The sequence below is a fragment of the Gobio gobio genome, assembly GCF_949357685.1.
Source record: "Gobio gobio genome assembly, chromosome: 11".
Lineage (NCBI taxonomy): Eukaryota > Metazoa > Chordata > Actinopteri > Cypriniformes > Gobionidae > Gobio > Gobio gobio.
The window spans coordinates 7,852,678-7,863,755 of NC_137104.1; the positions used below are offsets into that span (position 1 = coordinate 7,852,678).

An 11,078-nucleotide genomic window follows, 5' to 3' on the forward strand; every position below is an offset into this window, starting at 1 on the left:
ACTTCAGCACTAGGTGTTTGAAATCAGGGCACTATAACCATTGTTATACTTTATACAACCAATGTTAGTTTAATAATTTAAAATATTGATTAAAAAAAAAAGATTCAAGAATGGGTTGAACAGTTTATTTTTTTTAAATCAACATTATCAAACCATTTGAACGAAACCCATTACAATTTCACAATACACAAAACAATTGAAAAGACAATAGAAACTAGGCTACAAATCTTCACCCAAAAATAAAATTCTGTCATTATTTACTCACTCATATGTCGTTCCAAACCTGTAAGACCTTTGTTCATCTTCAGAACACTAATGAATATATTTCTGATGAAATCTGAGTGCTTTCTGTCCCCTCCATAGACAGCAATTTAATTACCACTTTCAAGATCCAGAAAGGTAAAAACATCGTTAAAATCATCCATATGACTACATTGGTTCAACCTGTTATGAAGCGACGAGAATACTTTTTGTGCGCAGAAAAAAAAACAGATTAAACGACTTTATTCAACAATCTCTTCTCTTCAATGTTATTCTCCTACGCTATTCATATAGTAAAACCAGTACAACGCTTGTGGAGTTCTACGTCGAAACGGCACCTCATTATTGGCCAGCTCCTGCGTGCCAGGATCACACGCATATGTTCATGTGAACAGCATCGGCCAATGGTAAGCCGGCGTTCTGCTGTAGAACTCAGAAGTGCTGCACTGTATTTACAACGTAAACTGCATTGGAGAGACTGACACAGAAGTGAAGAAATTGTTGAATAAAGTCATTATTTTTTGCACACAAAGTATTTTTGTCGCTTCATAACATTAAGGTTGATCCACTGGAGTCACATGGACTATTTTAACAATGTTTTCACTTGCTTTTTGGACCTTGAAATTGGTAATTCAATTGCGGTCTATGGGTGGTCCAGAAAGATCTGATTTTAATTTGTGTCCCAAAGGTCTTACGGGTTTGGAACGACATGAGGGTGAGTAATTAATGACTAATTAAGGGTGAACTAACCCTTTAACATGACAAACTAAAAAATAGGAATGAGAAATAGCAGAAAACAGTATTCCATTTACTGGAAGATCAATCACTGTAGGCTATTGGTAAGCTAAAACCATGTTACATCATGAAGTATCCGACTCGTCAGCTTAACTTTATCTACGAGCCACAAGCTCCAGAAGAGTTGAGGCAATCTTGTCAAGACTGGTGGAGGTGCTCGATTCTTGAGGCGGTGAGGATGATGGGTTGAACGGGTCGTAGGGTTCATCGCCAGTTGGATTCTGATGGGACCTCTTCTGTCCTCTCCCAACATACATCCTTGATTCTTCTTGTAGAGAACTTGGTGGGAAATTACCAGAAGGCTTGCCAAAGCTCTCTGAAAATAAGATAATCAGGAGATCATGACGAATGAAGACACTATTCAGGAAAAAAATTATACTAGTTCAAAAAGTGTAGGGGAAGAATCGCTACAAATTCTTAGGAACACTGAAATACAGTAAATACTATCATCTGCTTCTCAGGAAGACTAGTTTACCTTGAAAACCTCTCTCAACACCTCCAGGGCCTCTGCCCTCAAAATGCTCAAATGGCCGTCGTCTTTCAGAATCCATTTTTCCAAAGCCTCTGTAATCGCCTTCATAATATCTTGTCTCTTGAGTTCTTCTTGGAGCTTCTTCTCTGGAAGCTCTTGGATATTCTTCGTAATGTTGTTCCTTTTCTCTAGGATCCTCATCATATCGTCTCCTCTCTGGACCTTGAGGGTTCTCTTGTAACCTTGACTTTTGAAATCCTCTGGGATCGTCAGCGTATGGCCTTGCTTCTTGAAGATCGCTGGGATAACCGTCAAATCGGTTTGGTTCCTTGTAATCATCTTGATAATGCCTGGTCTCTCGAAGACCTCTGGGGTCATCCTCACTTTGTCGGACCTCTCGAAAATCTCTAGGGTCATCTCCATATTGTCTGGACTCTTGGAAACTTCTGGGATCGTTTTCATATCGTCTGATTTCTTGGAAACCTCTGTTTTCGGAATACATGCCATCTGGATCATCCCTTGGGTCTTTATAGGCATCTCTGCGTTGGTCCGTCTGATTTACCCCTCTGTGATCACTGGCCGATTGTGAAGATGGGCCCTTTAGATGAAGGACAGCAAAGTAGTTTAGACTAAATTAAACGAGAATGATTCTTAAAAGTTAACACTGTGCTTACCCCAGCTGCTTCGGATTTTTTAGCTTGGAACTCTTTCAAAACTGAGCACAGCTTTTCTTTGAGAAATCTGGCGTCATCCATATTTTCGATCTGGATGTCACTCTGTAATTTAAAAAGAATATGTTTAAATTAAGTCTATTAAGTAAGGTATTTTTGTTATGTTGGTCAAATATTCTGCACTCACAAGTATGTCCAGAACGTTTTCATGTTTTGGATCAAGATGGGATTGGGATGTACTTCCAGGATCCATAAATTGGTTATTGAATGACTGCATAGAGGGGAATAACATGAGCATTGCAACGAATACTGAGGACATTTACATACAGCAGGTTTTTGCGTAGTCAAGCTATAATTAAAATATATACATGACAAAATGCATGATTGAATATTTGAAATATTAAATACGCAATCAAAGCCAATTGTAGGCTGATTAAGGTGTATACTGCTATCAATAGTGTAGCGATGTATGAAGCACAGTTCACACAGAAGTCCCTTTCAAACAGAGCATCTTTCTGTTGGTCTACTTGGCAAATTTGTGTGAACCGGTTGGGAAATCTGTGTGGGGACATTTTTTTCACTTAGGCGAAATTCACAATCACTGGATTCCTATTGAAATGACTGGAATTCGGCCGTGAAAATTCACAAAAGAACACTAAATATTAACACACCATTAGTCTGACTTCACAAAAACAGACTCAAGTCTATACATAACATTTTACAAAGTATAGATGCACCGATATGAAAACTTTCTCAGAAACGGAAAAATTCTTCATTTTTGATATATCCGATATAATGGCCAATAAATATTAATATTTATATAATTTTTGAAAGCCTGAATATATCGGCCAGATTTTCTTATCGGGCCGATAACGATAACATTAAAATGAACATATATCGGCAGATACTGATATGGTGGCCGATATATCTTGCATCCCTATTAAAAAGGCAAAATTATTACTTTAGTCGAACTGAAATCGAACTTAAACTGCATGTAAATGAACTTAATGATTCAAGTATGTCATCAAAATACCTATACACCACATTTCAAGCATCTTAAAATATAACATTTTATACTCCATGTACTGTTTTTGAGAGTAAACTCAAAGGGTTAGTGGCTTTGCAGTTTTACCGGAGGTGGAGGATTGTTTCTGAACTGCCCTCCTCTTGGCTTCTCTTTTTGGCTGGGTTTTTTCGTATGTCTAAAATAAGAATTGTAAAAAACAAAAAAAAAACAATTGAAGATGACAGACTAATGCAAATAGGTGTAAAAATACTAATAATTGCATTTAAAAGTTTAAGATTTTCAGAATGATTTCCACCTCATATGTGCGAGTGCTATTTCCTCTGCGGTTGCATCAGAGAATCTGCTCTTCTTTTTCTTTTTAGCTGGAACCCCTTCCTGTGAATATGCTCTTGGATCTCTGGGCTCATGCATGTGGGGGTAACCTTGCATCTCATTATCATTGTCCCAAGACCCTCTGTGCAATTCTCTGACAGTCCCTCTTCTCTCCTCGTCATGAAAGCTTCTTCCATGCATTGGCATGGGTTTCGGGGCAGGTTTTTCCTCTTCATAAGCTGCGTATCGCCTACATTCCATCGGCTCTGCCTGATATTTGGATTCTCCAGGGCGCTGGGTTCGGAGGTCTTTGTCATTAAATCGGTTTCTTGGCACGCCTTCATTATAAACTTTCTCTTGGACATCTATAGACACATGTCTATCCCCTCTTGAGTACTGTCCTTGGCCAAGAACATCTTCATAGTCTTCTCGAAGTCTTCTTCCACCCTGGTCTGCATAGGGCCTAGTATGCATTTCTCTTTCAGCTCTGTCAGGATAATTATCCCCCCGTAAGCCTCTTCCTCGCATTTCAGCTTCTTCATATGGTTTTTGATGTCGGTTTTCTTCTGGATAGGATTGCTGGCGGATTGCATCATCTGGATTAGGTCTATCATACTGGTCATACTCTTCACCAGTATAATACGGTCTTTCCTGTTCTTTCAAGTAAGTCTGTTTATGATAATCTTTAGCCAAAGATGACTCCCTAGAGTCCCTACTGGACTCTTGTCCGTAGTGGGGTTGTTCATAGTGGGGTTGTTCAAAGTGGGGTTGTTCAAAGTGGGGTTGTTCAAAGTGGGGTTGTTCATAGTGCGGTTGTTCATGAACACTGGACTGTAAATCTCTTCCTGAAAAGTAAAACATTTTGTGTAAAACTGTACACAAACTGGAATTCTGTATGGAAAAAAAGCAGCTGCTGTTTAAAAGTCAAATTTTCACCTTGGTAATTTGTAAATAGGTCTCTTCTGAGTGCCTGAAATGAAAATGACAGCTGAATAGTTATTCACATTTCTAGATGTAACGCTTTTAAAATTATTTTTTTAAGCAACAAAGATGTTGATACCGCTGGCGTTCCCCATCCCTCCTGCTTTTCGACTACTGCAGCTTTGGCTCTGGCAACGAGACCTGGCTGTTTCTGTGCGTTGTCATGCCATGTCACCAAGTCTGGCCTTTTCAGCTCCTGATAAAGACAGATCTAAATGTAACCCCTTGATTTTACTCTGAACAGAATAAGGTTCAAATTAAAATGAGGAACGATGCCACCATACCAAGTATTTTTGTCGGTGCTTGCGTCCAACGATATGGGCAACCATACTAAAAAGGTCCATATCAACGGCACACAATCTGCACTTGTATTTGAGCACGGATTTGCCATCGTCAGTGACATGATCTGGGATCTGTTTCAGGGAGCTGAGACCTGAACAAAGAAAGGAGGAAGAGTAAGCGGTTTATTCAATTGTGAAATAATGAATAGTTCACCCAAAAACTAAAAAAATGTATCACCTCATGTCATTCCATATGATTGGTTTTCTTCTGCGGAACATAAAAGAAGATATTTTGAAAAATTTGTTTTTGGCCGTACAACGAAAGTCAATGGGTACCAAATTCCAGTGTTATTTTGGACCCAATTGTGTTCCATTGTATGGGCAAAAACGGTTTTTAACATTTTCCAAAATATCTTCCGTGTTCTACAAAAGAAAGAAAATCATACAGGTTTGAAAAGACATGAGGTGACTAAACTTTCATTATTGGGTGAACTATCCCTTTAAGACTCTTTTACTCATCATCATCTCAGTGGTATCTTAACCAATTTTGGGTGAAAAAAGTCATCTTACCAATAATGGGCTCATCAAGACTCAGGTATTTCAAATATTCTATGATGTCCTTCCATTCTGGCAAAGGAGGTTGTCTCGGAATCTTTCCTATAAGGACAGAATAAGCTCATAAAACATTCAACATTCATTTCAAAATATTGCACCTATACAGAAATATATTTCATGTCTGAAAGATCTTATATTTCTTCTAGAGTAGCAGAATCTTCAAAGTAAAACAAAATGTCTGAAATATGTCCACCCTGTTCCAAAAAAGTGCATTGTCAGGCATATTTTTTTTATAAGTTTAAACAGGTCAGATCACAGTAATGTTATTTATTTACAAGCTAACCACAGGGCATAAATTGTTGAGGAACACAAATTTGAATGAATTTTGATGAAGATTGATGACGATTCCGCCAAAATGTTGATGTTCGCTTCAACATTTGTTTCCATTTGACCTACTATCAAACAGTAAAAGATGAAGTTTGTTTTCACGAACACCGTTTCTAGTTAAGTAGACGCTGATTTAGACTTGAGAAACAGTTCTTGTGTCATCCGTCTTACCAGTATTTAAAGGACATTACCATACATTTCTGTTGAAATGTCACATTTCCATGAAAATCCAGGGAAGGCCATCTAATGTTCAGCAATCATAAAAGACATCTCTTGGTGAAAGACAATCTAGTCTCAAATTGATGAGTAATGCTGAAGCATTACCAAATTGTCCTATCCACTCAAGGATCCATATGGTTTCTCAGATCTCTAGAATTTAAGAAGCTTTGGGCAACATCCTTCAACAACAAAGTCCAACAAGTCCAAAAAGTCATGCTGAAAAGCATCTTTGTGCATGGCAAGAAACGTGTTTTGCACAGGTGATGGTGCACCCGTTGTACTAGCACTGACATCCCCATGGCAAAAAACAGTATCCAGGATTGAGATCAGTCTGAAAGATGCTGTAAAAATCCAAACTTATGCACCTGTGATACTGTTCATACACATAAAATGCATGACATACTTGCTTTTCTAGTCCCCAATGCCTCCTTTAAGGGAACACTATGGAAATGAAATCAAAAAGTCAGAAAATACGCTGTCCACACTGGACGCATTATGCTATTTACAGCATGTTTTTTAGGGGTGGGGTTAGGGGAATGTACAAATTACTCATCCCACATTGCACATTTAAATAAATGTGGGGGAAAAAGTACACTGGATGGCATGAACAATGAGGCAAACCATGAATTCATTGTTCAGATGTAGTTATTATTCCATTTTATGGAATGTTGCTAGCCTGACAAGCCAAACCCACATCAAGATGTTGGCTCTGTGAACACACCATTGGCAGGGCTCAATCCGAGGGGCGGGATAAACGGTTGTCTTTCAAATTCCCTCTGCACGCAATAGGATAGTGCTACAACCAACCAGAGCAACGAAGAAGGTGAAGCGGAGCTAGTTGATAGATTAAACTTTCGCCGTATCCGGTCGGCAAAACTCCCAACACATCTTCCTTTCTTAAGAATGACTTCAGTGCCGTTCTGTTCTTTTCTCAAAGAAAAGCTTAACTCCAAGTCTCACAGAGTCACGGCCAAAGCCGATTGGAAAGACCGCTGTTCGCCAGCTTCTTTGTTTACGAGTAGCACGCGGAAACCACGTCAACTCTGCCGTCATTATGTTAAGCCCGCCCACTGACTCTATACATGATGTGATTGGCCTGACCAGAGTTTGGTTTTTCCAGCTCGCAAGCCAACGGAGAGTTGCTAGACTACCCTGGCTGCAAAATAGATTTGCTGCCGCTAGGGTGCGTCTAGATTTCTAGGCTAGAATGTTGCAGTATTTATAAAAAAAATTCTGTGCACATCATAATTATTTTTTTTAATGTGCCCTTGTAATCTTTAAATCAAAAACATGATTTAAAAAAAAACTGTCCCCTCACAACACCATCGCACTGATGTACACGTTGTCAGAGAAGAGAAGGCTGGCCAATAAGGTTGTCCCAACAGCCAGACAAGTTTCAATCCTTCCCCTCCAGACACCTGTCACTGACACAAGACGTTTGCATTAAGCAAACGACAACGGTCCAATCAATTCCTGATAGACAAAATCAAGTCCCGCCCTACTTTTTTTTTCCCCTCATTCGCTTCACTTGGAAATACATTGCAATTTCTGTTTCATGCCTTACACAAAGCCGGAAAAGTCACCCCTACAGTCCTGAAATAGATTCACATCTCATTCTATTCCTGCTTCTTGAAAATCTCACAGTTTCACTGCAAACATAAAAATCCACTTATGCATTTATCATCTCAGGTCTGTGATTCCAACAAGATTCTGTTTCTTCTCCATCTTCAAATCCACGACTGGCTGCCAACAAAACTATATCAAATACGTCTTCATATTACTTCGGGTGAAAAAAAAAAAAAATCAGTTCTTGTGATGATTCCCATCATCAGTGGTGAATCTGAAGTTTGACAGCTGTTTGGAGACCATATATTTTGATGGCAGGATGACATCTTTGTCAATGGAAACCCTACTGAACCTATGGAATGATACCTGACAATTTGAATACTTACAAACTCCTTGAGATTTCTGTTGAATTTCCTGATAGGATATAGAATTGTGCTTCTAAGCACATTAAAATGTCAATATAACCTCAAAAACTATTACAAATAAATTAAATTCTGGGACACTTAGGGTGTGTTCACACTTGTAGTTCAGTTATCTTGGTCCAGACTAAAAAAAAGAAAATGATACATTTAGTCCTGGTTCGCTTAGCGTTCACACTGTCATTTTTAACACACAGAACCTAAAGCTACTTGCCTGGATGCCAGCTGAAGTTAGCCCTGCCCACAACATTTGAGGTCGGGAAGTTCGGTCTGGACTTGATCCGGTGTGGAGCAACTATGCTCAAACCAATCAAATTATCAGGACGGGCTTTATACGATGATAGACAGATGATCAACAGATGATCAACAGTGATGTAATCATCCACGTCACCAAAGAGCGCTTGGGATGAATTTGTTCTAATCCTAAACGGAGAACTTGTTCGTATTTGCATTCACCGTTACTATTTCTCTCAAAAATTATGATCGTGTTTGGAAGTACTCCATGCATCCTTAAATTATTTTTAAATAAAGAAATCTTCTTCTACATCAGTTGAAATCTTTTGACAACTTTGTGTCGCTCAACACATCACTTACTCTGTTGCTCTGATTGGTTGTGGGTCTATCCAATTGAGTGCAGAGGCATTTTCTTTCCTGGTTCGGTTGAAACACGCCCCATAATCACAGCCCAATGGAGCAGTATCAGACTCATATTCTGACTAGAATCTGAATATGACAACGTCAAGCTATAAAGCTACGACAAAAGGCATAAGGTCTGATTGGATTGGACAACTTTTATGACATACAGTATATTTTGCGGCGGAACTTACTGAACATTTGAACAATGCTGCGTACTGGACTAAACGTGCTTGTTGTATGCATGTTTATATGGTAGTATTTTTACCAGCTGAGGACGGTCACATACATAAACGAAAATCTGCTTTAAGGAGACGGGGTTCTGATTCCTGTACCGAACTGTAATGGATGAATGGTGACTATGACAAGAAGAACCAGGTATGGTTCTTTTTAGGTCCTTTTTTAGGGTCGCATCTTGTGAAATTACATCCAGTTTTTGTATCTTTTAGATGTCAGTTGAACTACACCTGAAAACGTGGTTCTCGGTCCACCTGTTTGGTGCGCACCAGGTCTGGGATGGCAGCGTTGACACTTATTCAACTGAACCACACTAACAGAGCAATCGCACCAGAGTTGGTTTTAATCGAACCAAACCTGTCAAGTGTGAACACACCCCAAGTATAATCTTATTATACTGATTCCAACTCTGTCTGAACAAAACGTGATCTTTTTTTACTGATCACAATAGAACAAAAATCAACAAAAAAAATTGCCACAAAGTTGTGATTTTTACTACTTACCCTGTGAGGCAAAGGACTCCTCTTTCTTTGAAGAGATAAACAGTGGAGAAAAAACAGGGAGAGGTGATTAAACGTTTTACTTATGTTCATCTCACTGGAGTTACTTGCAATACTGAAATAAAGTAAACAGAAGTTAATAATGACAAAAGCAACAAAGAGGGTTGAGATAGTAGATGGTCCGAATCCCAAAATGGGGAGACCTTCTTTCATCATTGGGCTCTTGATTAAAGCCAGGAGCTCTATGGGAACTGTCCTACGCATCGCTCTGAATAAAATTAAAGATTGAAGAACCAGAAGTACGGACATCATAATGTCTGTGGAATAAGGAATCCACATTTTCCAGAAGCAATCCAAAATCTTCGGTTTCACTCTGAATAATGAGGAATTTCACAAAAAGAGTAATGGGTCACACAAGTGTAAAAGCAGTTCTGAACAATCCAGTGCGAATGTACTTAATACAAGACATTCAAAGACTAGAAGAATAAAATATTGGATTTAAGAAGGATTCAGTACTATATTTATTCAGGTAGAACCTATTATTTTATATTACAAAAAAAATAATAATAATTCACTCAAATTTCTAAGTGACAATTTTTGGATTACCTCCAGTCCAGTCCTTTGCGTTCAGAACCCAATGAACCGACAGTGACAAAACCACGACAGCATGTGGAAGTTATAATGTCACAGCAGGTCTCCACACAAAAGATGAATTATGTGGGAAGAATATATGGTCAGAATTTCCATTTGACCAAAAGTAGTAGGTAGGGATAAATAATAATTGTGTGAAAAAATATTTGTGCTCAAGGATTGCTTGTTTAATTGCCTCAAACAAAACCGTTTGAGTAACTCTCAAAGATTAAAGTTTGTCAGGAATGTCGCAAACTTTGGAAAATTAAAGCAGCAAGTTCTGCAACCTGTGCAGTCGGACTCCCCGAAGCAGATACAAACAGACTGGAACTCGCAGATTTTCACAACTCTTAACATTTTAGTATGCAACATCCAATGGTCGTTAAACGGTCTTAAAAAGAAGCACGTCATCTTGTTGCACCACCAACAATCACACTGGCTGTCGTCTAACAAACTACAGCACATTTTTGTGCTGATGACAACTGATTTGGAGTAGTGTGAGGATGCCCTCAGACTACAAAAATAAGCAATGCAACACATTATAGTGCAGCTGAATCTTCTCGAACATACAGAAGTGTACAAGAATATACATGTTGTTTCAAGCCGCTCCATCCGTTCAGGAGACTGAAGATCCACGTGATCGAAACCCTTTTTAAAGCAGAAAGATGTGTATTTTGGTCTTCAAAATGTTGTGTAACTGGCTTCTAGTATCTCAGGGTGTTTTCACACTTGAATCCTTTTTAAAAGAACCAGAAGTGGACCTAGAAAAGTGTCCTTGAAAGAGTAATGAGGTCTCTTTGTGTCCATTCTGTTGCTTATAGTAAAGACAACAGACTCCAAAATACTCCAGTGTCCACACAACTCAATCTGCCTTAAGAGAAGAATGAGTAGTTTTTGGGACTGGTAAAGCAATGCAGAATAACCCGTATACTGGTCATAACCTGTGTAAACAGTACCCAAGACAAAGGAAATGTAGGCAAAACGTTGTTTGCAGGTCGATCTCTATTCCTTAGAAGTCCTACAGTTGAATGAAGCAGAAACGTGAGTAAAACAAGCAAGCATTAGTGTCTTAAACTACTCGAAAATGTATAATTAATAATACTTAACACGTAAATACATAAATACTAAACCG

The 11,078-nt window shown here is 38.7% G+C and overlaps 2 protein-coding genes across 3 annotated transcripts in view; one reads left to right on the plus strand and one right to left on the minus strand.

The window, feature by feature from the left end:
- Window positions 1-11,078, plus strand: part of LOC307133915 (counting factor associated protein D-like) — a 536,798-nt gene that overhangs the window by 421,073 nt on the left and 104,647 nt on the right. The window lies entirely within an intron of this gene.
- Window positions 111-11,078, minus strand: part of LOC307133897 (uncharacterized protein) — an 11,740-nt gene continuing 772 nt past the window's right edge. Inside the window, exons 4-14 of one of the 2 annotated variants that reach the window (XM_079829221.1) lie at window positions 9,320-9,344; window positions 5,371-5,457; window positions 4,804-4,952; window positions 4,599-4,715; window positions 4,475-4,508; window positions 3,522-4,383; window positions 3,332-3,401; window positions 2,387-2,470; window positions 2,203-2,304; window positions 1,532-2,126; window positions 111-1,372 (exon numbers count right to left, since the gene is read on the minus strand). In XM_079829221.1, coding sequence (XP_079685347.1) covers window positions 1,152-1,372; window positions 1,532-2,126; window positions 2,203-2,304; window positions 2,387-2,470; window positions 3,332-3,401; window positions 3,522-4,383; window positions 4,475-4,508; window positions 4,599-4,715; window positions 4,804-4,952; window positions 5,371-5,457; window positions 9,320-9,344 — 2,346 coding nt within the window. In that variant the 3' untranslated portion in view covers window positions 111-1,151. The remainder of the gene's footprint in view (window positions 1,373-1,531; window positions 2,127-2,202; window positions 2,305-2,386; window positions 2,471-3,331; window positions 3,402-3,521; window positions 4,384-4,474; window positions 4,509-4,598; window positions 4,716-4,803; window positions 4,953-5,370; window positions 5,458-9,319; window positions 9,345-11,078) is intronic. The other variant, XM_079829222.1, reaches the window with a different exon arrangement.